The sequence below is a fragment of the Crassostrea angulata genome, chromosome 7 (assembly GCF_025612915.1).
Source record: "Crassostrea angulata isolate pt1a10 chromosome 7, ASM2561291v2, whole genome shotgun sequence".
NCBI classification, from domain to species: Eukaryota; Metazoa; Mollusca; class Bivalvia; order Ostreida; family Ostreidae; genus Magallana; species Magallana angulata.
Window position 1 is genome coordinate 5,355,906 of NC_069117.1, and position 27,010 is coordinate 5,382,915.

General features: G+C 40.0%; 2 protein-coding genes and 1 pseudogene across 4 annotated transcripts; 2 read left to right on the plus strand and 1 right to left on the minus strand.

Moving 5' to 3' along the window:
* Positions 1 to 539: 539 nt before the first annotated feature.
* On the minus strand, positions 540 to 26,861 carry LOC128192489 (uncharacterized). Of its 3 annotated transcripts, none has more exons than XM_052865207.1 (7): positions 26,836 to 26,861; positions 7,442 to 7,580; positions 5,061 to 5,225; positions 4,563 to 4,682; positions 3,946 to 4,078; positions 2,967 to 3,175; positions 540 to 1,945 (listed from the first exon to the last, which is right to left on the minus strand). In XM_052865207.1, exons 2-7 carry the CDS (start codon positions 7,553 to 7,555, stop codon positions 1,676 to 1,678), a joined length of 1,011 nt encoding a protein of 336 aa, XP_052721167.1. In that variant the 5' UTR covers positions 7,556 to 7,580; positions 26,836 to 26,861; the 3' UTR covers positions 540 to 1,675. The 3 variants fall into 3 exon arrangements, with proteins under 3 accessions (XP_052721167.1, XP_052721168.1, XP_052721166.1); XM_052865208.1 differs by lacking the exon at positions 26,836 to 26,861 and adding an exon at positions 13,622 to 13,997; XM_052865206.1 differs by lacking the exon at positions 26,836 to 26,861 and adding an exon at positions 7,861 to 8,038.
* LOC128156050 (uncharacterized) lies at positions 20,098 to 22,716 on the plus strand. Its single transcript, XM_052818020.1, has one exon. The coding sequence runs from the start codon at positions 20,098 to 20,100 to the stop codon at positions 22,714 to 22,716; it is 2,619 nt and encodes an 872-aa protein (XP_052673980.1).
* Positions 24,379 to 26,058, plus strand: LOC128156074 (uncharacterized; annotated as a pseudogene).
* Positions 26,862 to 27,010: the final 149 nt, after the last annotated feature.

Genomic DNA, 27,010 nt, shown 5'->3' on the forward strand with positions numbered 1-27,010 from the left:
AATAATTGAAAAAAATTATTAACATAGCAGAAAAAGCCCATCAATAATTTACATATACATGCATTTAAAAATCCCTGAATTTACAATAGTTTCGGACTTGGGACTCAATATTGTATACAAGGTAATTTTTGCCCCATGTTATTTTCGCCCTTCTTCACTTGCAAACGGTTTCGCCCCGTCTTAAGTTCGCCCTGACAAAGTTGTGTTTAAAAGGTGATAAATTGAAACATTGGTATTCGCTCAGTCTTCAATTCGGCTGCTGACACCAAAGGCGAAAGGGGCGAAAATAAAATGGGCTAATATTTCCCTGTATACAGTAGACATAAATGTAAATTTCTAAGTTACAAAATAAGCATGTGAATATTTTGAATAGATTTTATATTGTTCTTTCATAAACAACCCCTGGGACTTCATTTACAACAAAAATATTGAGATAGAAAAAGATATAGTACAAAATTAACTAACATTACAACATTTTAAGTGTAAATTTACATTGTTGGTAAAAAATACGTAACAGACCTCTATTAAGTTTTGTATTAATATCATTGATGCTTTTGAAAGAAGAGATGGAATTATGATTAAAATGCCCATCATAACTATGTTGGGTAAACGTTTACAGAAATTTATAATTGATCAATTAGAGTTATCTTTCTTTAAATAGGGTTATTGCATCTACTGATGAAATGATAAGTAAATTAATCATATACATGTATACAGCACCACTGTTGATCACTCTTAGTTTGTAAAATTCAATGCACTACTCTTATGTCAACACTGACCATTTTACGTAACCTGAAAAAAGGACTATATTTGGTATGGTCAAATATCTGCCCCCAAATGTAATCAATTACGTAGTATCGTATAAATATCAAATCTTCATAAGTCATTATACAGAGGATGCCTATCACTTTAATCTTGATTTTAGTCATCAATGCTCATTCACTGTTTATCTATGATGTTACCTAAGTAACTAAATTCCAACAATTATGCAAACAAAATTTTTGAAAATATTCTCATTTTTTCTTTAGTATAGAGCGCAGGTCTACACAAGTGTGATTTTAACACGTTATTCTCCATAAAATTTTACACATTATACTAAAAAATGGTACCTGAGCAAGCCTGCGCTCGATGTATCCCAGTGGAAAAAAAATTGAAAAACACCGATATTTTGCTACAAAACATCAATTTATCAAAATAAGACAATCTTCATGAAGTCGTTTCTACATTATGACATCACTGTGGTGATAACCTTTTACATACTTATTTTCAATATGACTTCAAATATCTTCCACTTTATTTTTAAAGCTTTTTATAAAACTTGCAAAAATCACAGGGGCCAAACCTGTTTTAACATTAATTTCAATGTAACCATAAATCTTTATTTATGGTTACATTGAAATTAATGTTAAAACGGGCTTGGCCCCTGTGGCAAAAATGCATAATGCCGCAAATAGTCCTTCAATTTAATGTATTAACTTTCCAGAGGAAAAGAATGATCATGCAGGTTGACTTTGCAAAGTAGGTACAAGTTACAAGTAATGACTGTTTCTGACCTATTATAATGCCAAGCCACAATCAATTTCTAAGAGCACAAAAGTCAAAACAGAAAAAACAATTGCATTCATAACTAAACAGTAAATAATTTACAAACTTATTTCTAAAAATTACAAACTAATCAGTTGCCTCCAAATCCTCCCACAATCCTTTGGTTAAAATCGACAGTTAACCAGACATTATCTAGGCCTCTAAGAGTCCGGAGATAATCAAAGCTGTTTTTGTGTCCTTGGGTGGAGATGTTGAGCTCACGGTACAGAGTGGTCAGCCCCAGACCACGAGCCTGCTCAATAGTGACAGTGTAGTTGGCACTGGATGTGATTTTGATGAGGTTTGACTGAGCCTGGGCCTCTTCCCTCGTCTCTAGAGCCTGGTTCTTGATTTTCTGAACCTGCCAACACAACAATGGGAGTCAAGACGGCGGAACATTAACTTGCAAGATTTGAATTATACATCTTACGTCAATTTCACCTGCTACAGTCAAAACATTTGAAATTGGCGGGAACAAATTAATGCAGACGTCTGAGAAAACATTGGATTGAAACTGTAGTTTTTGGGAGTGTATTTTTAATCCACCTCAGTATTTCTAAAGCAATTGAAAAAAAAACTTATTTGGTATCAACAAAGCGATTGATAAACGTTTTATTCAGTCAATAAGTATATAAACAGCAAATATGGGAAGATCCCAATTCGGGAGTGATTATAATAAACTTAAGGCAAAGCATTGTCCGATGGCTTTAGAGAATCAGTCGACATATACAACAAGTCTGAATTCAAGTGGGGCCATTGTTGAACTGGGGTTTATTCCCCGAGGAGAATAATTTAAACTTCGATTCAATAATTTCAAATTGTATCCAGATAATTATATTTTCACGCTAAGTTAATGTATACTTATAGATAACGTTATGCGCATCCATTGTTTATCTAGCTAAATACCTACTTGTGACGACTGATTTTCTAAAAACAAAGCTTTAATTTGCCTTGCGTATGATATCTCCCCAATTAGGATCTTCTCATATTTGCTTATTAAGCTTACATTCTTATTGATGACATAGAATGTTTATTCATCACCTTGCTGATACTAATTTTTACCGATCGCTTTGAGTCATATACCTAAGCAAGTTAGAAACACTGAGGTGGATTGAAAAATACATTTCCTATAACTACAGTTTCAATCCAATGTTTTCTCAAATGTCGATCTGCTTCAATTTTTCCCCGCCCATTTCAAATGTTTTGACTGTAACGGGTGAAATTGTTGTAAGCTGTATATTTCCAATCTTGCCAGTTAATGTTCCTCGATCTTATATACAAGCTACTGCAAGCTTTATGTGCTAGAAATTTGCAAGAAACTTTTCTATTACTGGTAAATGGTGAAGTGGTCTGGAATAAAAGTTTTACTTTGAGATTGATACCTGAGAGGAAGTGATTTTCCTTTCCACCTGAGCCTTCTGTAGAAGTTTCTCTTTCTCAGAGTCCTCTTTCAGCGTCAGCTGTCTCAAGAATCTCTCCTCCACATCAGTTGGTATAAAAACCTGACCCATCTGGAAGAATTTGACATCTGCAAACACCCCTTTGTCATTTTCTGTACAGCGATCCACACTCTTACACCCTGGGGGGCAGGCTGTTGACAAACAACAAACTTAGACTACAAGTTACTATTAAACTTCAGGGAAAACATCCCAGACAGTTCTGAATTAGCCTATTCAATATATGGGAATATTAACAAATGTTGCAGATAAGAACTTGTAGGAGTTCAGGTATAAAAATTCCCACCCCAATTTAAGCACCTCTGAAAACTTTAAATAATTAAAATATCTAATAATATAGTTCAGATGTTTATCTAGTAAAATGTATAAAACTTTACAAGAATATGGACATTTCTTGCTTCACTAAAGGATTTTTTTCCTGGAAAAGAGATTAATGTAGCTTTTAATGGTATTTATAAAATGAAATTTTTGTTTAATAATTCAGCAATTACTTTTTATTACAAGTGTTTTTACAGTTTCATGCAGTTTATTTATTCTTTAAGCAAAATGGCTCACCAGATACAAAGAGTACATTATATATACACAACATAACATGTAGCAACACACATACTAAATGCATCAAAGTATTATCTATTTATCTATTACAAACAAATTTCTAAGTGTTTCTGCTCTCTGTAGATATTTTATCCTACATTACTTAATCCAGTAGTATTTTCAGCTCACAATAATTGTAACAGTTTAAACATTCTTGGTTAAAACCAATGGTATTTTTGGATATACAATTTCCTATATTCATGATACAGCGAGCATTTAAAAATGAACAGATACTCATCTTCAACGTCCAAGTTACAAAAAATACCCAGGTTTTCTTCAAACAATCATGTAAGTACAGAGTTGCTCTCACCGTACAGCCAGGATTTACAGTCCGCCTGGCAGCAGGTGCCCCCAAGACGTTCCCGGACGGCCTTGAATAAATCCTCCTCCACCTTAACCCTCTCCGAAATCAGCTCCCTGGTGGTGTAAATTGTAATAGCTCCCTGCCAACAATGAATGAGAATTGTAATGTCTTAGTTGCAGGGTCCATTAACTTCCAGATTCTGAAACAAAGCCACTACGAAGAAAGAGCAAAACAATAATAGAATCTTTAATGTGTTCTGATGATTACAAATAATATGTTATTGACTAAAAATTGGTCATCAAGGTACCATAGCCAGTATATAGACCTGTCTGGGAGTCTCATATTTGCATTGAGGCCTCGTTGTGGAGTCTTTTGTGCACAGTGGCTTTCTAAATATGCATACATATTATTCCAAGAGAAAGTAAATTAAAGGACCTTGTACCGTATACTTGTATATCAGCCTGAAAGCTGAAATAGGATAAATTTGGAAATTGCCACCTTAAAAAAACAACTAAGCTGTCGTTCTTCAAAAGGTAACAATTTACCTTCATAATATCCTTACAAGCATGCAATAATATTGAATTATTAAGTTATTATAGACTTAGTGTTACATTCCAGCTTACTTTGACAGCATCAATGGCACTGTTAATCATCACACTTTCATAATCCAGATCAAATCTTCTGTGCAAAGCAGGCAGGTCGTCTTTCCTCAGGTAATACTGTAGATGCACTGTCACCTTTACCTTTTAGAATATATACATCACTATTAGGAAAAATATCTGCAGAGTGAATACTGTACAAGACTAAGTGTTTTAAAATGTGAAGAAATTATGCCTTTTAGTGATGTGAAACTCTAAAGAAGTAGTAATCACTCGATCATTATGCTACAGAGTGAAATTTTATTGTCTTTAATATTTTATTTCGCAAATTTCAATTATTGGTAACAAATTACTTTGTTTTAATTTATTTATTGGTCGTCATCAATTTTTATATGATTTCAGAGTAAGAAAAGTTGAATACATTTCAATTCATACTGGGAGATTGTTTTTCATTTCATTGGTTATTTCGTACTAATTAGACAATACAAGAGTTTCAGTGTAAGAATATGACTTATAACACACCTCCAGTCGGTCTGAAGTGAAGGCTTTGATGTTTTGTAGGGTTAAGTGATGGGCATCCGCCTGGAACACTTTGAACTCATAGTCTGGACCAATGAAATGTTTCCCAAACGAGTAGACAGAATCCAGTTTAACACTCCCTGTGCTTTTCTGTTTGGCAAATCCATACTACAATGAAAAAAACCATAACATATAATTTAATACTGATGATTTGAAAAAATCTGTTTTTAGTATACTATAGATATTATGACAAGAGCTCATTTTAAGGAGAGTGTGTAAGCATTATATTGAACTTTTCAAAATATGCATCAAAGTTAAAAAAACTGGGAGTACCAGTAAAATTTTATTTTAACAGCATCGCACATAAAAGTAATGGATGACAGGTGTCAATCAGTTTAAATAAAACATGTCTGACATTTGTTTACAATATTTGTGTTACGTTTTATGTTTTATGTAATAGTGCTTGAATTTTTGAATTTCATAAACAAAACTATACAGTAGTTGATTGCTTATGATCATAATGATGCCTGAATAACAGAACCAGCTAATTTTGAAGATCAAATAAGCCAAAAAAATTTTGTTGTAAATGAACAGCAACAATATTATAATAAATCAAAGGCCTGAAGGCCCTGAGAGTCGATTGCTCTCAACATGTTGTCAAAATTTTGATGGAAATTTTTATTACATTGTAAGTACTTTGTAAAATTTCTTTTTTGTCTTTTGTAAATAAATTAAACATAGGTAATCAACGAATACAGAGCTCACTATGGCAAACATCACCTTTATAAGACCACCTTTATCATATTAAAAGATAATCATAGTTAATGATGTTTAATATTAAATTATTGTATATGGTAGGTTGATTTGGTACTATAATCATTTAATATTATATGACACAATATTGTATTATATGATATTATACATTTATTACATGATGATGAGGGAAATTCGAAAATTTTTTCCCCCAAGAAAAATTATATTTCCCTCAGGCAAAGCCCTCGGAAAATATGATTTTTCTTGGGGAATAAATCTTCATATATCCTGAACATTCATGCAACAAAATTTTGATTATAACGAACAACAAATGATTATACAAAATACGTTGAATTTAATAATTTTTCGACTTGTCAAAATCAATAACGTCATGATTTTTGGGGGTTTTTTCTGATTGTCTATCTTTGTTTTCATTAATTTAAATATAGTAAAAATTGATTTTTGTAGCATAAAGAGAATTTAAATGATTAAATATTTATTATTTCATCATATTTGTCAACATCGTTTGCTCATATTGGCCTTTTCATACCTTTGGGATGAAAAAACCCGAGATTTCCGAAGAGGTGAGACATGATATTTATTCCCCGGGAGACACGACGTTTTGTGCCTGGTCACGTGATTGTCTACAACCAATCAGATGTCGTGTTATATAGAATATTAATATTGAGGTATAATAAGATATTTTATTTTATTTTATAATACTGTACCATATTATATGGTACAATATTGGAGGACCTTCTCCCAAAACTTAGAATATTCATATTGAGGTATAATAAGATATTTTATTTTATTATACTTTCCTGTTAAATACTGAAATCTGATTGGTTTAGACGCAGTTGGTAATCCGTTCTATTACCCTCAGCGTTAGCAACACACTTGACAACGGGTTACACAACGAATTGTTACATGCGCGTAAATTACGCGCATACGGTTCGCCATAGAATTCACTTCATTTCTAAATAAAAGCAGTAAAATTTTCTTTAAAATTATGATATTCAGTATAATGATATAATTAGTGCCTGTTTGGGAGGGTAACTGTTGAAATTAACACCCCTCAAAAACCATTGTCAACCTCCTCTATGCATCGGTTGACAATGGCTTTCTCGGGGTGTCAATTTCAACAGTTACCCTCCCAAACAGGCACTATTTATATACTATTATATAATACTGTACCATATTATATGGTACAATATTGTATTACCTCTTCCCAAAACTTTCATCAAGTGCAAATGCTTGGTTTTTTAAAAATACATTTTACGCACATCTCCATTCAGAACTTCTCAAATAGTTAGGTTCATAAGTACGGAAAAAGGTTTGCCCCATGTATGTTGTTGAATTCATGGGCAGCAATTTAACAAAAATTGCTTTGATTTGTTTAAATTTAAGAAAAACTTTAAAAATATATGTGCAAATAAAGATGAGATAAAACCCTTTCGAATTAGAATTGTGCAAAACAAAAGCTGTTAATGCATGCACTAATTTCTTTTATTAGCGCATTAATAATTTAGTGCAAAATTTTGGCAGCTATGATAAGAAGGACTCGCCTGCTTCGCGAGCCGACTAAAAAATCCAAACAATCAAAACGTCAAAGAGTAGCAGTATATATCTACCTCATAATATTCTAGTCCACTGAAGCTCATTGGTAACAGTATGACCAGGAGTCCTCCCACCACTACGATACCTCCCCCTACGATAAAACACACACAGCTCTCGTCTGACCCCATCACTGGAAGCAGCTACACGTAATGTCTGCAGAACAAAAGGGTATAAATCAACATACCTGTACTCAGATAAGAGTTTCTATCAATTGTTACAGTGTTGATAAAAGTGAAATACTATTACTCATTAGGTTTGTTACTGACTGTTTACAGAAATTTGTGGACTTTACCGACACCAGAAATTTCTGTAAACAGTCAGTAACAAACTTAATAAGTGTTTTGTTTTGTTGAGGATCTACAGTTTGATATGTTAACAAACAAAAAATAATATACAACAATTAAATTCATAGCTTAATTCTCTAATTATTTACCTTCCTCGTCAGTCGTTTGGGCAAACACGGATGCTATTGTAGGATCATAATATTACATCACGGGCAAAGGGGGGTCACTCTAAATATTTTGGGGCTAAAAAATTAAAGGTATGGTTGAAAGTTTGTGTAAAAAATCAGCTCAAATAACGTTATCTTCGCCATGTTGCCATATAAATTTTGACGCTTGCCGTGTAAAGATATTTATAAGGCAACCACTTGACGCGATTCATCCAATGACGTCGAAACATTCTAATCTGAGGCAAAACAATATTTTTTATAGGACTAATAGATGTATCATAAAAGGTTTAATTTCTGCCCCCATTTTAAACAAATCTAATAAAAACCATCTTATGATTATCACATAGATATTTCCATGAAATATTATACTGTAACAAATAATAATTTGACAACATCTTTCATAGCTGTAGATATGTAGCCTTCTGGTTGAAAAAAATTGGATAGAAAAAGCAGAGCTGAGAGCAACAAATCTGCAGCTACATTGTTCATTCCTCTAGCTGCAAATCTAGTACTCTGCTTGAAAAAATTTGGATAGACAAAGCAGAGAGCTACAAATCTGTAGCTACATTGTTCATTCCTATAGCTGCATATCTGTAGTACACTGGTTGGAAAAATTTGGATAGACAAACTCTGGTTTGTCTATCCAAATTTTTTCAACCAGAGAGCTACAGATCTGCAGCCATCATTCCTCATGCTTCTATGACCTCACTAAAAGTGACCATTTAAATTTCCTGTCGTTTCTTAAAAACATGAAAAAAAAATCATTAAGAGCACAAGGTTTCTAAAAAACCATTTTCACAAATATCAATGTTCATAATGGTGTCTTCCCACTTAGCTAACATTTTGAAAAAATACAGGTAGTTCTTTGTTGGCTAAGTGGGAATGGGGTACAGGTTGAGAACAAAAGAATTTACTGTAATTACAGGTAAGGTATAGTTTGTTTTCACATAAATAGGGCTAGGGAGGAATAAAATATGTTAGCCTTCAGAAGAATAAATATGATTTGAGCTTCTTAATTCCAATGAAATTGTAATTTTATAATTATGACTTTTAAGCAATTAACTGTTTCATATTCCCCCGCAACGTATGCTTTAAATTGAGCTACATTTATCTTGGTTTGTCTATCTTCATATTATTTTGAGTTAATCAATATACCGGTAAGTTGAGTTAACTTAAACTCAGCCTTGAAAAATATTGTAATTAAAAATTCTGTTTTTAATATTATAGCTACGAATCTATATGGGTTAATTAAATTTTTCTACAATTTTCTATGGTTTCTAAAGTTGTATTGAGTACCGGTATTTCCAATCTACACAATATATGAATTCGAAATTAACAAAACACAAAAATGCTTGAAAAAAGTGCTTATGTTTTTTTAATGTTGTATACTTCACATTTAATAAGATCTATAGTATGATGATGTATACATATATAGTTAAGAAGATAAAATTTTCCTCTGCCGTTCTGTAAAAAGTTGACTTGAACCTGAAGATAGGCCATTTTGATTTGATTTGAATTTTTGATGTCTTTCATTTAACAGTCCATAAAACAGTTAAGATCTCATAATTTTCTGGCTTTTAATTTTGTAAAATGATAGCCATAATTATGTTCATTTATCTAGTCTACATTCTTTAAAGGGGCATGGTCACGATTTTGGTAAAATTTTATTTTTTTGTATTTATTATTTGCAATGCTTTAGGAATGCATTTCTAATGATCAAATGAAATTTGGGTGCCAGTCGTTGAGTTTAAGCAAGACACAGGGCTTACAATTCTTCGTCATGTAAACAAGGCTCGTGCCCTGTTTTTGTTTACATAGGTTCAATATACCAGTAAAAAATCTTTTAAAGCTGGTTTGTCTATCATATTATTCATTTTAAGCATAAATAATCAGTTCCTAACTATTAACACATTCATTTTAGGTCTAAAACAGGAATTTTCACTTCAACATTCAAAATGTAAACAAACGCTTTGTTTACATAGTGAAGAATTGCAAGCTCTGTAACTCACTTATAACTCATCAAATGACACTCAAATTTTGGTTGCCTATTAAAAATGACTTACTGAAGCATTGAAAACATTAAAATCGAAAAAATGATTTTTGGCCAAAATCGTGACCATGGCCCTTTAAAAACTGCTGATTGATCTCATTTATGTAATTTTATATCCAATCTAAACAGTTTATAATTATTTACTTCAATGTTTTTCTCATGAATATAAGTGTATTGGTTAACACATATAAAAGGTTTTATGTAATCATCTTGCAGAAAATTGCTTATCTAGTATTTTTTTTTTTTTCAAAATATTCTATTGTTATTTTTATTCATTTTTTTCCAGATTATAGGAAAAATAAATGCTTTTTTAAATAAATAACACAACAGATTTAAAGTAAATTTATGTTTCAATTGGTATTAGTCTACTATTAGAAGTATATTATATATACTTTATAGCATTAAAAGTATTTCTCTAAACAAGTTTATGCATCCTATTTTATCAATTTTAAAAATGCTATTGTTTTTTGTTTTTGTATTCTCAGGTAATTGATGACAAATACATTTACATGTGAAAACAGACTATAGCCCCCTGATCACACGATGTGGAAAACAAAATTTTGGCCATGTGGATTTGAGAATTTCAGAATGTTGGCTAAGTGGGAATAAACCGTTCATAATTATTACTGGTATTTTGCACATCATTGTTAAAAATGGTGTTGTAACAAGTATGCACTAGATGTTTCAATCCTTTTAAAACGAACTCATGCAGAAAATCATGTTTAGTAGAAAAACAAACAAGAGGCCCATGGGTCACATTGCTCACCTGAGGAACAATAGATATGATAAAATCAGCTTAATGGAGTCATAATACAAACTATCTGGACAATGTACAATAATACATGTAGATCCTGTATAAATAAAATCCATTTTCCCCCCTGGATATTCTTATGTTTATAATCATTAGTCCCTTTTCTAACAGGATGATTTTGTAGCCATATCACATGTTGAGTATTGCAGTTCTCAAAAAGATCCTTAACAATTGTTTATATATGGGATATAAACATACATCAAACTCTGAATCTTCTTGTGAGGCCGAAGAATTGTCCTGTGGCCAAAGTCTTAACAATTATAAAGAATCAGCTGGCTGATTAGTTTTTGAGAAGAAGATTTTTAAAGATTTACTCTATATATCCGATGCAAAACTTTGACCCCCCATTGTGGCCATACCCTACCCCCGGGGGTCATGATTTTCACAACTTTGAATCTACACTAACTGAGAATGTTTCCACACAAATTGCAGCTTTCCTGGCTGATTAGTGTTTGAGAAGAAGATTTTTAAAGATTTACTCTATATATTCCTATGTTAAATTTTGACCCCCCATTGTGGCCCCACCCTACCCCTGGGGATCATGATTTTCACAACTTTGAATCTACACCACCTGAGGATACTTCCACACTAGTTTCAGCTTTCCTGGCTGATTAGTTTCTGAGAAGAAGATTTTAAAGATTTACTTTATATATTCCTTTGTTAAACTTTGATCCCCCCCCCCATTGTGGCCCCACCCTACCCCCGAGGGTCACGATTTTCACTACTTTGAATCTACACTACCTGAGGATACTTCCACACAAGTTTCAGCTTTCCTGGTCTTTGGGTTTGTGAGAAGAAGATTTTTGAAAATTTCTCGAAAATTTTCATAAATTACTAATTATCTCCCTTTGCAAAAAGGCGTGGTCCTAATTTTCACAACTTTGAATCCTCTTAGGCTAAGGATGCTTTGTGCCAAGTTTAGTTGAAATTGGCCCAGTGGTTCGTGAGAAGATGTTGAAAATGTGAAAAGTTCACAGACAGACAGATGGACGAAAGACAAAATGTGATCAGAATAGCTCACTTGAGCTTTCAGCTCAGGTGAGCTAAAAGTATATCAAATCTCAGATAAAGCAAAAAGAATTAAGAACCCTGAAAAATATTTCACAAATACTTGTAGAGTTTTATAGCTGTAACACACTCAGTTGATATATAATAGAAACTAATTTTGAGTCCCTAAGAGGGGTAAAATCATGAAATTTATCTCTTTTACAAAGAACTGTTACATAGATACACAGTTTTAAAAGTAAGCAATACAAATTCACAAAATTGTTTGAATGCATACTTATTAACTTGACACCAATCCTTCAATTTACAATCTAATACCGGTAATTTGATATAAGGTTTCCAAGGAGGTAAAACTATTTTTAAGCCTCAAATAATCACATTGTACCACAAATGGTAGTCTTGTTGAAAAAAACATCAAAAAAGCAATTTTGCTATACTTATTGTCATGAATTTGTTATACAGATATAAAGAATGAAAATATATTCTGTTATAAAGAATTAAAATATAGCAAAGTAAGTCCTTAGGTTGGTAGGACCAGGGACGTAATATATTCAAACGGGATAGGCAATTCTCGCAAGTACCGCCGAAATCGCATGGTACTTGATTTCATAGGTCATTTTTAACTTCATATTTCTATGATGTTACCAGATATATCGTTATAAAACATTGAAAAATATTGTTATGAAACATTTAAAAAACTATCTTAAAATTACTCTAGAATTGTTATTTGTACTTTATTACCCTTATCTGATCATAATAAGAAGGAGTTCTCAAAACTAAATACCCATTTTTGCCCCATTTCCAAGATAACGTAAAATTCGTTGTTTATTTTCTTTATATCTAAATTAGTTTAAAACATATGATTAACAAGTGAAAAGCTGTCATTGTGACAGCAAACTGGGTTTTCTTTTATGTGAACTGTATCCATAATCCATGTCAACCCGTATCCAGTGAAATGGAGTACCCTATATGCAACATTTTGCCAAAAAATGACTAAGTTCAAAAGCTGGTATTTTTTTCATAAATTATCAGAAATCAAAATTCTAGCAATATGCACACCTCTGATATATGTACAATTGATCTGCAAAAGAACAATTTCCTATCTTGAGAACTGTAGGAGGAGTTATCCGTACAATGAGGGTACCCAATATGCAATATTTTGCCAAAAAATGACTAAGTTCAAAAGCTGGTATTTTTTTATGAATTATCAGATATCAAAATTCTAGCAATATGCACACCTCTGATATATGTACAACTGATCTGCAAAAGAACAATATCCTATCTAGAAAACTGTAGGAGGAGTTATCCGTACAATGAGGGTACCCAATATGCAATATTTTGCCAAAAAATGACTAAGTTCAAAAGCTAGTATTTTTTCGATAAATTATCGGAAATCAAAATTCTAGCAATATGCACACCTCTGATATATGTTCAATTGATCTGCAAAAGAAGAACTTCCTATCTTGAGAACTGTAGGAGGAGTTATCCGTACAATAAGGGTACCCTATATGCAATATTTTGCCAAAAAATGACTAAGTTCAAAAGCTGGTATTTTTTCGATTAATTATCAGAAACCAAAATCCTAGCAATATGCACACCTCTGATATATGTACAATTGATCTGCAAAAGAACAACTTCCTATCTTGAAAACTGTAGGAGGACTTATCCGTACAATGAGGGTACCCTTTTGGCAGCCGCCCACCCATCCACCCGCCAGCCATTTTCACCATTTTCATAACCGGATTTTTCCATTGGAAAACCCGGTTGAAAATGTATGAAAAATCTACTCCTTTTAACAAGAGGAAACAAATAATCTTATAAATAACAAATGATTTTACTGGGATTGAACAGAGTTTTAAAAATTAGTCAGGGCTCACCTGATAGTTTGGGAAGTATTAAAACATGGCAAATGAAGAAGTCGCCTAATCCCATTAGTATATAAACGTTCCTGGTAGGACGTCCTTATAACGTTAATTTTCGGGGCATAAAAACACTTCATCCCGCACGTTGTCCTTTGACATTTAATTGTCCTCTTTATGATACGACCCAGCCTCACGCCGATAAGTGTCAATACAGCTCTATTGTTTCAAGGAGGAATTTCCAGTATAACTTAACAGCTCTCTGTTTTAAAGTCATCATAAGCACTTAACAGGGTTGAAGACTGTCATGAATAATTTGCCAAGGCTACACAAACAGTTTTACAATAAGTCACAAAATAATGATCAACAAAAAGAAGAAGCAATATTTGTTTAACACCAATACGTCCTGTCACGCGTAAAAAGGACATATTCGAAAGTGCTCTTTTCTTACTGCTAATTTAACACACAATTCAAATAGATACAAATCTATAACCAGTCAAGATAAAGTTTATTAATGAATTAGTTAGTGTGCAAGTATAAAATTAAAGTCAACACAAAAGTTACATATTTTAAAACTTTGTCAAAAAAGTTGCTGATTATGATTGTAATCATATATTATATACGTTATTTTGGGGTGCCGTTATTTGGTACAAATAAGACTTTCATGAAAGATCACAGTAGACTTTGAAATATAAAAATTGATTTATGCCTACAGTTTGCCACATTACAGCCAGTAATCAGTTAAAGAAAAATCTTACTGGCCTGAGACCAATTCTCACAAAGTACCTTGTCTCCCCAGTGCATTGATTTGTCATACATTCTACTACAGTTATTGCCGAGATCAAAGAGATGCTGCGGACATTATTCTCCAATATACCACGAACGTCATCAGTAAATTATCAGATCAGAAAAACCTATTTGTCTCGCACTGACCATAAAAGTACAACTTCAAACCATAAAAAGTTTTAAAACTATGTCAATTTCACGTGTTAGTTCCCTTCGAAACGATGTGTATTGCCTCAATTGTTTATTTTTAAGAGATCAATGTGGGTGTTCCTAGCACCTCCCTAGCACATTTTCACTGCATGTTTTTACCTAAAATATATAACGTATAGTAGTAATAATCGTATTAAATTGCCCTTAAAATATTAGGAACATTATTCAAAGATATTTTATAAATAAGTAAAGAGTATTAAAAATCTAAAAAAAAATTCTGTCGTCTGCATGTGATTCCTTTGATCAATACACATGTAAACATTACTAAACAAGAGGCCCAAGGGGCAACATCGCTCACCTGAGCAACAATGGGCGTTCAAAAGATATTGTTCCATATGGCCCTCGGTAGAATAACAAAAAAATAAATATTGTAAAATATTCGAATTTTACACTTATTTTTTGCATACACGTAATCTTTGACATTGTGCCTTCATGAAATACTGTTTTTACACAGAATAAGAAAATCCTACGCAAGATATAGAACTAAATATTTGGTAGGAATACAATGTTATATAACTTCTAATTCCCTGTATTTTTGTTCTGCCCCCCTCCCCCACTTAATAAAGCGATCAAAATATATGAGAGCATATAGGTACATTTTCTTCCTCAACTACTTACTAGTTATTGTATTTTTTTTTAAATATAATAGTTATTGTATTTTATAAAAAAATCCTACATGTATATATGTGAAGAAGAAAATTGCACCTCAATGCCCTCAATTTCTCAAATTAAATATATTCAACACTTAATTTGTCTACTACATTATAATTAAATGACTCTTGTTTACTTTGCGTAGACTTGTGACTTTTATAACTTTACTCACACTTGATTGATGAATACACTGGAATGAAAAATGTTGTCACGTGACATGTTAAAGAGCTATAAAAATCAATGTTACCGTATTGACAGGCACATCACTCTAATTTACTATGGCCCATCCATTATTTTCATTTTTATTCAAAAATAACAAATGGCTACAAACCAGGATAATTTTTCGCTGTAATATTTTCTTAGGAATAGCGATAATTAAAGAGCTATAAAAATAAAATAAAAATAAAAATGCAATGGCCCACCCATTATTTTCATTTTTATTCAAAAATAACAAATGGCTACAAATCTGGATAATTTTCCGCTGTAATATTTTCTTAGGAATAGCGATAATTCTTTTATCCCCGCAACAGAAATGTGTCAGAATTATGGAAACTGTTTTAAGGATGTCGTTTTTATTTACTCACATTTCACATTATTCATTGTATAAAGAGGGGGCCCCAGAGAGTAGTTATATACAGCATATCATTCTTTATTTTTTTTGTGTACAAGTATTTAACATACTCTTATTCATATAGAATTTCTAATGATCAACCAAAATTTCAGCGTCAATTGTAGAATTATAAGCAATATGAGCTCAAAAGTTTGCTACGTTTGAGTCATATTTTGTTCACATGAGTTTATTACATTCATGCAGCTTAAGATTTTTAACTTGGTATTTCCTATTCGGCATTTAAAATGGAAAAAAATGAATGGCCTCAGATCTGTGTACAAACATAGAATTGTGAGCAAATCTCTGTATCTTGCTTATAATTCGAAGCTTAACACTCAAATATGGTAAGTAAATAGAAATTGTAAACGATTAAACACAAGAAACATGCACTATAACAAATAAAGAACACAATTTATTTTTCAAAATGAATCATATACATGTATATACCTACATATTTCCGTCAGCAATATTAAACTCTATCTAAACTAAATAAACTTGAGAAAATGCCGAGCATCTCAACAAAACATATTGCACTATTCTACCATTACGCAAAAGATGATACCGAATTACCGATAGCCTGAATGAATTGCATTTTAGTTCTTTCTTAATACATCAGATGTTGCTTAATTACCGCAGGTAAACAGTAAACTGTTTGATTTAACGAAGTCTCTGTTTGATTTGATACGTAAAAATCAGGAAATACAAGCGACAGTTCCCAGGTTAACGCAAAGCATAAATGAAAACGAAACGAAAATCACAAGCTTAAACCACCGTCATATGTGAAAACTGTCAACGCATTGAAATATTTAGCCTCAATTTACTTCACAAAATCGGCACCAACGAATTTTGCATGTTTCAAAGATTCCCTTCGTACACGAACTGTTGCACAACAAACAAATTCATCATTGTCAGATCGACCCGTTTATCATGTAGTGTTATGGCTGCTTTAAACAAAGAACCTCGTTTTAGAATTATGGAATTAGAGTCTTGGTAAAATGGGTATGCAAACCCGGGCCGTGGCAAAATAAAAGCCGGGGCAGATCGGCAATCGTCAATTCCAAATACACATTATTTTGCAGCAATATTTACAGCGAATACAAATATACTGGTCCATCAAATGTCTTGAAATTTTAATGAGATTAGCAGATTAATAACTGCCCATCTTTTGTTTTTCTCAGGCCAAGTCTTGCCTACCCATTTTACCGGACGCCGAGCCCGAAGCTATTAAACTGATTGAAACACGCCTTTCCTTTATTATTATTTTCGTAATAACTCAGATTTGAAACATAATTAGCAATTAATTTTTGCAATTTATATTTTCCTTCCCATAAGGATTATTCATGCTAAATTATGTTGAATTTGCCTCAGTAGTTCTTGAGAAGAAGATTTTTTAAAATGCACCCCCCTTTTTTTACAGTTTTGAGGTTTTCTCCGCTTTCAATGAAAATTTTTCTTTCATTTCTGCAATTTATATTCATCTTTCCATATGAATGCTTTGAGCCAAATTTGGTTGAATTAGGTTAAGTGGTTTTAGAGAAGAAGTTCAAAATGTGAAAAGTTTACAGACGGACAGACAGACGGACAGACAGACGGACGACGAACAAAATGTGATCAGAATAGCTCACTTGAGCTTTCAGCTCTGGTGAGCTAAAAAACCATTGGGGTCACACAGAACAGCCGTCAAAATACTACTCCGAGGACGAGTTACCTATGATGACGGGCTGTGACGTCACCTGGCGGGAGCCCGTGGCGAAGACCCCGCTCACTCTTTGGACTGCTGCCTGAACGAGAACAAGCCGTATTCCAATACAGACCAAATCAGCTATGTATCGGTAAGTTCGGGGCAACCCACATATGATATAGGTGTAAAAACACTATATTGGCGCCCAACTCGAGGCCCGAACTCCGATTTAGCGAAAGGAAAATTTTTTTCCCGTAGTCTGTCAGAATTTTTTCTTCTTGAGTCAAATTTTTCAAAATAAACGTGTGTAGCCGCCATTTTGGGGGCTCCGCGTGGTTAAACTTATTGAACATATAGCATTCTATGATAGTATTGTTAGCTTAGAGTAGGATTCTTTTATTTGTTTAGGCAACGTTGTTTTTGCATCATACTTTTATATTTTGCATTTATCTTTGCACTATTTTTTCTGTCTTGGCCACATGCTCCGGTGTGCGCCATTTTGAAAATGAACGATTCTTTAGAGAACGCCTTTGCAGCGTTAGGGCTTAGCGAAAGTGATAGCGATGACACCATAACGCCCATGGGGGAACCTTCTGTTCAAATTGGGCGCTCGTCTCGCAAGCATAGTTATGGTAGGCTAAGTGATGAAGAGGATGAGCACCTTTACACTCCTAGACCATCGGTGAAAGCGCACATGTACTCTGCTTCAGACAGCGAGGAAGAAAGTCACCCCCCGGTGAGTAGTACGGGGTACCTTCGGGGTGAAACTGCCTTGCCCAACCGTCAGGGGAGGGGGGTTGGTAGTACCCAGGGCGCCAGTTATATTAGGCCAGCACAGTTTCAGGTCCCTAGTGAAGTACATTCAGGTGTTAGTCAGGGGTCTGTGATAAGATGCAGTTCGCCGGTGGGGGATTATGACTTTGTCCCACCCAGTGCTATATATGGGGACCCCATTTCACGCGGTTCTTATGTGGCCCCTACCCCTGGGAAATCCCCGCCAGGCCATGGTGCTAAGGCTACACTTGAGTCCAGGGATCCTGTTATTTTGCCTCAGCCGGTATCTTCAGCCAGTCCTGTACTGGCACCCCAGGCCTTGGTCTTTGATTCCCCACCCACCCCTGGTCAGCAGCCCCACCCCTCTCCTGCTGGGGCCACAGGCCCCGCACCCCAGCCCTTGGGGGGTCAGCATGCCAGTCACCTGAGGGCCTCCTCAGTCCTGACGAATCCGTTTCCGGGGAACAATTATGTAGCTCCTAGTTCGGCCCAGCTCACTGATTTGCAAGTGCAGGGCTCTACAACGCAGACCTCTACGACCCAGGGACAGATTGTAGTGACATCTAGTGGGGGGACTTCCACCTCGGGGCAATTACACCAGTCACATGTCGACCCAGGCTATGCACATACCACGCCCTACCACTTCCCGGGCTATCAAACTGTAGTTAGCCCTGATGGCACCCCCTGGGGCCTGTTCGTACCTCCATCTAGCAGCCTTGGTTGCCCTGCCCCTGCACCTGTGGTGCCGCCCCAGCCTTATTATTTTAGACAGGAGGGGGGAGGTAGAGTAGCTCAGGTTTACCCACAAATGTACGAGTCCTCTCCCAGGGAGACCGGGGTACACTTTCTTAATCCTAGCATACATGCTTATGCCCCACAGCAACCCAATGGCCCCCCACCCAGGGACCTTTCACCTGATTACGGGAGAACCCAGGCCCCCGCTGGGCAGCCCAGTTTGCTGACCCGGCAACATCGTCCACCCTTTGCATTACCTACCCAGCCCTTGCCCCACCCTGTTACCACTACCTCGCGCCGCACATTACGCAGTCACGGCGATAGGCCACCTGCGCCCCGTAGCAAGCCGAAGTACAAGGACCTGCGGTATGATGGCAAATCCAGCTGGAAGGCGTTCCTTCATAAGTTCGTGAGGCTCTCGCGCAGCCAGCAATGGACCAAGGCCGAGCAACATGACCAGTTCTGCTTTTTCCTGGAGGGCGCAGCCAGCGAGTATTATACTCTCCTACTGGAAGTCTGTCCCCGTCCACGGTTTAAGGACATCCTCAAGAAGTTTGACAAGCGCTTTGGTACCTCGGCTCCGGATCTCACCCACCAACTCAATTTCCAGTCCGCAACGCAGAACAGCGGTGAGTCCCTGAGAGAATGGGCAGATCGTGTGCTCACATTAGCCACACGAGCTTTCCCCCAGTTGCCAGACATTCACACCCAGGCCATCCCCCGCCTATGCTATGGTGCGGAAGATGTTGACGCTGGCCTGCATGCGCTGGATGGCGGCCCTAAGACGGTCGAGGAGGCATTGGACAGAATGCAGTATTACCAACACTCGCGCCGCAGCAAGCCTCACAGGCATAAGACAGTGAGGGAGTTGACAGAGGAGGCCGCTTGGTCAGAGGGAGTGGAGTGGAGGCAGACAGGAAGTCTAATGATGAGATTGCGAGCCGTGTATCTAAGCTAGAAGAAGCCCTGAGGGAGAAGAGAGACACCCCCGCCTTGTCAGAGAGTAAAGAGGTGCAGGACTTGAGAGGACGGGTGTATCAACTGGAGATGGCCCTGAGGGAGGCCGGAGGGAAGCTTGAGGCCACCCCATCACCTATGAGTAAGAGTGGGGGTCCCAGGGAAAGTTTGTGCTACGGGTGCGGTGAAAGGGGACACTTCCGTCGGGAGTGCCCTTTGGATAATAGGCGTAGGTCAGATGGAGGGGTGGGCGGGGCAGAGAGACACCCCCCACCCAATCGAGGTGCCAATCCAGCAGAGGGGAACCGCGGAGGACCTAGGTTCAGGAATAGATCCTCCAGTGAGAATCGGCCTTCAGGAGCCGTGCGCATGCTGACCCCGGATAGAAGTACGGAGGCAGGAAGGCACCCAGTAGATGATAGAGTTCAGGGACAACCTACGGAGAAGTCAAGTTGTGACCAGCAAGCAGCTGAGGCCCGCTCTTGCATGAAGAGCGGGAAGGCACGTAGTGGGCTGAAGGTGAGATTTGAGCGGTCCAAGTCACCCGATCTGTTTTCTGATGATGAACCTGTGGTTCCGGGGAGGGGATTCTCAACTCCAACCGACCAGAGTCCTGAGCGTGTGCCGGATTTCAGTGTAGAGATTGCCGAGTTTAGGGAGACTGAGGTTGAGGTCATGGAGGACATTGAAGAGGACTGGATGCCCCAGTCCAGTGAGACGGCCGGGGAGGTAGAGGACCTGTGTGTGGTGGTGGGGCAGGTACGCCCACAGACCAGTTACTCGGTTCCATTGAGGATCCAAGGGTTATCTATAGAGGCCGTGGCGGACACCGGGGCAGAGGTTAGTGTCTTAGGGAAGATGTTTTATGACCAGCTAGAACAAAAGCCCCCTATTAAAAGGCATGTTACCTTGCTGCAGGCAGGACACGGAGCGAGACTTAAGGGTTTTGTAGCAGGACCATTTGATTTTCGTGTGGGCCAGCGCACACTTAAGGTTGACCTGTATGTTGCTCCTCTCAAGGACCAGATGCTACTGGGGATGGACATCATGAGAGACCACGGTGCTCAGCTTGACCTGAGGCATGGGATACTGATTCTCGGCGGTGAGACAATTCAGATGACCTATGGACGGGGGAATGCTCGGACGGAAGCCAATGTGACTTTGGTGAGGAAGGTTCGAGTTCCTGCAGGCTCTGTAGTCATGTGCCCTTTTAGGCTAGAGAGAAGACTGTCAGATTACCTGGTTGTGCCAAGGATTGAGGACTTGTCGGATGCCTTACTCATGCCACATACGTATCACGCTGCGGGAGAGGCGTCCCTGGCTTGCTTAGTTAATGCGTCTGGAAAGGATGTGTCCTTGGAGGAGGGCAGTGTTATCGGAGAGGCAGTCGAGGCGGAGCCATACGTGCCGGTGCCCTATTTGATGAGGGAGGTGCGTAGCATGGCTGAGAGTGGGCCCGAGGGCACACCACCGGAAGTACCCACCCATTTGCAGGACCTGCTAGAACGATCCTCTGCGGAGTTGAGTGATGAGGAGCGGTCCCAACTTGCTAGCCTGCTGTCTGAGTTCCAAGATGTGTTTGCCCGGAGTGAGTTTGATTTTGGAAACTTCACTGCCCTTGAGCATGAGATTGACACTGCAGATGCACCGCCAGTCAAGGAGAGGATGCGGCGTACTCCTGTGTTCTTTGCGGGCGAAGAGGAGGCGCACCTCAAAAAGATGCTTGATGCTGGAGTGATCCAGCCCTCCATGTCCGAGTGGGCTTCAGCGCCAGTCCTCATCCGTAAGAAGGACGGACAAGTCAGGTGGTGTCTCGACTACCGCCGGTTGAACAATGTCACCCGGAAGGATGTTTTTCCCCTTCCCCTCATTGATGAGTGCCTTGATACCCTCTCAGGAAATGTGTGGTTCTCGAAGCTAGACGCTAACTCCGCATTTCATCAAATTATGATCAGCCCCAAGGACAGAAAGAAAACTGCCTTCATTACCCGGTATGGCCTATTTGAGTTCCGGAGAATGGGGTTTGGTCTCTGTAATGCCCCTGCTACCTTCTCCCGGGCAATGAATTTAGTGTTACGCGGGCTGACCTGGAGTATCGTTCTGGCCTTCTTGGATGACGCCCTGGTGCTGGGGAGTGATTTTGATGACCACCTGGCTAACTTGCGACAGGTGTTCCAGCGATTCCGAGATTATGACTTGAAGTTCAAGCCCAAGAAGTGTGAGCTGTTCCGGCGCCGAGTGGAGTTTCTGGGAAGGCAGGTCAGTGGAACGGGAGTAGAGATGGGGGATGAATACATAGAGGCCGTGAAGCATTGGGAGACTCCCACTAATGTTAAGGAGGTGGAGCGGTTCCTAGGCTTCGCCAATTACCATAGAGGGTTTATTGCTGGCTTTGCTCAGATGGCACATCCGCTGTATAACATCACTGGCAAGAAACCCTTTGTTTGGGGACCTGAGCAGCAGACAGCCTTTGAGCACCTCCGGAGAGCCCTCACTTCACCCCCGGTACTGGCTCTGCCTACAGCCAATGATCAGTTTGTGCTGGACACAGATGCGTCTGCAGAAGCCATAGGAGCTGAGCTGTGCCAAGTTCAAGAGGGGCAGGAGCGAACCATAGCCTACGGGAGCCTCACCTTGTCCGCGGAGCAGAAAAAATACTGTACTACTCGGAAAGAGCTCCTGGCCGTCATCCGGTTCACACGCATGTAATGCCATTATCTACTAGGCCGGAGATTTATTGTACGTACGGACCACCATAGTCTCATCTGGTTGCTGAACTTTCGGTACCCCCAGGATCAACTGGCTCGTTGGTTGGAGGAGCTCAGCCAGTACAATATGGTCATCCAACATCGGCCCGGTAAGCGTCACGTGAATGCTGACGCGCTTTCTCGACCAACCATGTCTTCCAGATGTCAGGGGGTGGACTTCACTGTGAATCTTAGTGACTTGCCCTGCGGTGGATGTCGTAAGTGCACCAGAGCCCATCAATTGTGGAATGTATTTACTGATGAGGTAGACGATGTAGCCCCGCTTGCTAGGCCAGGTAGTTGGATTTACTCTCCTTTGCTGGAGGACGAGCTCGAGGGGACAGTAGACGGCCGTGCATCAGGAGAAGCCCAGCCATCGGTCAGTGAGATAGCCCTCGGATATGTATCTGGAGGACTTCTGGGACGGACTGGCGGTTTTCCCTATCCTGAGATTGACTCTGAGGGAGAGAGTAGCACGGATGGACCTTGTAGGACCCATATCCGGATCAGCAGGTACCCTCAGTTCGCTTGCGTGATGGGAGTCTCTCCGGCAGACCTCGAAGGCCCGACGTCACTTGTAGGCCTCACCCCTAAGGAGATGAGTCTTAGCCAGTCTAATGACCCAGAGTTAGGCTTGATCTTGGATTGGTTGGAGGGAGAACTGGGACCAGATGAGGGCGAATTGTTTCTGACCAGCCCGGCTGTGAAACACTACTACATCAACAGGAATCTGTTATATCTGGATAGTGACAAAGTCCTTTGGAAAGAGATAGAGGAGGGGGGAGAGAAGAAAAGAGTTTTGATTGTGCCCCGTGACCTGAGACGAGAGGTACTGCGCCTTTGCCACGAGGTGCCGGCAGCTGGACACCAGGGAATCGAACGAACTAAAGCCAGGCTGAGGGAGCACTTCTTTTGGTACAGAATGATGAGAGAGGCTGAGAACTTTGTCAGTACTTGCGGCCCTTGTAGTAGAAACAAACGTCCCCAGCGCCACGCCAGGGCGGAGATGATTAAGTACCATGCTGGGGCACCCATGGAGAGGGTGCACCTGGACTTCTTAGGACCACTTCCACGGACTCCGAGGGGAAATGAGTATGTCTTGGTCATGGTAGACCAGTTCACAAAATGGGTGGAATGCATTCCCCTCCCTTCACAGACGGCCGAGGTTACAGCTACAGCCGCGGTAAATGAGTTCTTCGTTAGGTTTGGGTGCCCATTCCAGATCTTCACAGACCAAGGGCGTAATTTTGAGAGCAAGCTGTTCACGGCGGTGTGTGAACTCTTGGAGATCCACAAGGCTCGTACCACCCCTTATCGCCCGTCGGCTAACGGACAGGTTGAACGTTATAATCGGACTCTCATGGATGCTGTCAGATGCTATATTGACAAGGCCCAGGATTGTTGGGATGAGCATCTTGCACAGATAGCCGGGGCTCTGCGCTCTGCAGTGAACCGTAACTCTGGTTTCACCGCCAATAAACTGATGTTGGGCAGGGAAGTTAACACACCAGCCAGCTTAATGTACAGGCCTCCCCTTCAAGAGGATCCGGTGAATGTTGGTACTTATGTGACAGATCTGGAGGAGAGGATACAGTCGGCGCATGAGACCGCCCGTAGACGCTTGAACACCTCGGAAGAGCGGATGAAGAGGGATTTTGACATTAAGGCAGCCACCCGCCCCTTTGAGGAGGGTGACTTGGTATACCTGCTAGATACGGCGACTGTTAAGGGCAAGTGCCGGAAGTTGAGCCCATCCTGGAAGGGCCCAGGAATCATCCTCAAGAGGCTGTCGCCTTACCTTTACCGTGTGAAGACTAAGACAGCTGTGATGGTGGCAAACCACGACCGCCTTAAGAAGTGTAACGACAGGGATATTCCCTTGTGGCTGGCCCGATATCGGGAGAAGTTCGTGAGTGGTTCACCATGTGATGTAAGATCTGATGACGATTCCGAGGCGCAAGGTTCGACTTCTCAGGGAAAAAGAGCCATCGAGGGCCCAGTTGAAGGTGATAACTGTCGGCCTCAACCCGCTCGCCGCAGAGGACGTCCTCGGAAGCGGGGTAAGACTCCTGAGGAACCCTATCGAGGAGGAGACCGACCCCCGAGGCCCAGCCAGTCATCCTCTGATACCACAGAAAAGTCACCAGAAACATCCACAGATACCGAGCTCTATTGCCTCTGTCATCGTCCTGATGACGGAAAGCTAATGGTCCAGTGTGACCAGTGCGACCGCTGGTACCACGGCTTGTGTGTGGGTGTCTCGCCGGAGGACGCCACCACTATGGACCAGTTCGTGTGTCCGACGTGTATGGGGGGAATATCTATTAATAGGGTCTTTTTGTTTTACAGAGATGACGATGATTACGATGAAGAAGAGGCCCCGCAGGCCCCCCCACCACCGGGGGCCGCGAGGAGGAGAGGTTCGAGAGGGCCGAGTTCGACTTGCCCGTTCCTGGGGTGCCTGGTGCAGACCCGCACCATGAGAACTCATGTGACAGTGGCCCACCTACATCCAGTGTTCCGGAGGTCTGTGCCCCCTGAGGCAGGGGCCAGCCTCCGGTACCGCGTGCTTATGTGGATGTCTCACCACCTGCTGGGGGAAGGAGCCACTCCAGAGGACCTGGCGAGGGACGTCCCAACAGGCGAAGTGTTCCAGGAGCCCGCCGCCGGTGTTCCCAGCGATTTGAATCGGGCCATGGAGGCACTGTGCCGGTTCGTGGGGGAGGACCCCCCTCACCGATTTGCCCTGTTCGGTCGGCTACATCCCGCTCTCCTGTTACATTGGAGGGTACAGGCACATCTAGTTTCCCGGTTGGGCCCGGACCTAAGGAGGGCCTACCGGGAGCTGTGGAGCAACGAGACAGTCAGCGGACACCCATTGTCACAGTACGGGATGTTTAGGCTCTTGCCACCCCCGCCCCCGGCTCCTTGCCATGAGGACTGGGATGCCCCTGATCCCCCAGTCCTGGGGAGCATCTGCCTGGAGGAGTCCGAGGACGAGGAAGCGACTACCCCTCGAGAGAGCTTCAGACGGGAGGAGACCGAAGTAGATGAAGCAGTGACCCCGCCCGAGGAGGAGCCGGAGGACTATGGCCCAGACCCGACCTCGTCCGAGGATGAGCTGGTGGGCGCCTTGGAGCCCTGGGACCCCTGGGTTGCAGGAAGAGCGAGGGGAGTGGAGTTCTCTCCGGAGTTCCCCCGCCCGCCACCTGGGACTGCGACAGGAGGGTACATAGCAGTAGACTACCCTCGCGGATATGCTGGAGCCCGCCGGGTCCACATCTTGATCCTGGAGGAGTGGTAGGTACGCGCCCTCCTATGTCCCCCCCCAGACCCTGTTTCCTGGACGGTTAATAGTTGGCGTTTTCTATTGGGCGGAGGCCATCATGTCTTGTATGGCCCCATCTGCCCATATTCTGAACTCGTAAAAGTGAGGGTTGTTGATCCCAGTATAGATTGGGATGTTGATCCCAGTATTGATTGGGATGGGCGTTACGCGCCCCCTAGTGATGTGTTGGTTGTAAGTCCAGCTTAGTGGAGTGGACGGAGCCGGCCCACTGGTAGTGTGGGCCGAGTCCCTTCGAAGAAAACGGAGGGGAGTGTAGTGGTTGTCGACTACTCCGAGGACGAGTTACCTATGATGACGGGCTGTGACGTCACCTGGCGGGAGCCCGTGGCGAAGACCCCGCTCACTCTTTGGACTGCTGCCTGAACGAGAACAAGCCGTATTCCAATACAGACCAAATCAGCTATGTATCGGTAAGTTCGGGGCAACCCACATATGATATAGGTGTAAAAACACTATATAGCTTTTAAAAAGATGAATACTTTGTAAATTGTCTTTATACACGAAGATCTTAAATGAAAAAAAGCAATAATATATAGTTATATAAGAGACGGGTCAACCCTTTCGCGATATTTGGCCTGTGTCTAGGCTATCACGCCCAACAATGCTTGCAGTGCTGTTCCTAAACCTTCATCAGTCTATACATGTTCGTCTTTGCATAAGTTATGAGGTATGACCATCTTAAATAAATAGTGCATGTGCAGGCAATGCATTCAATATTCAACGAACACTTACCTAAACTATTGCGAAATTTAGCTTTGGCGTTCTGCAGACTTTCTTCCTTTCACGTTAAAGCTGAATAACGAACCCGATCCAAATAATATAGTCAGCAAATTCTAAAAAAGCCAATTTCGAAAATATTGCATTTCACTTATGAACAGTATTGACAGAAAAATCGTACTCTTAAAAC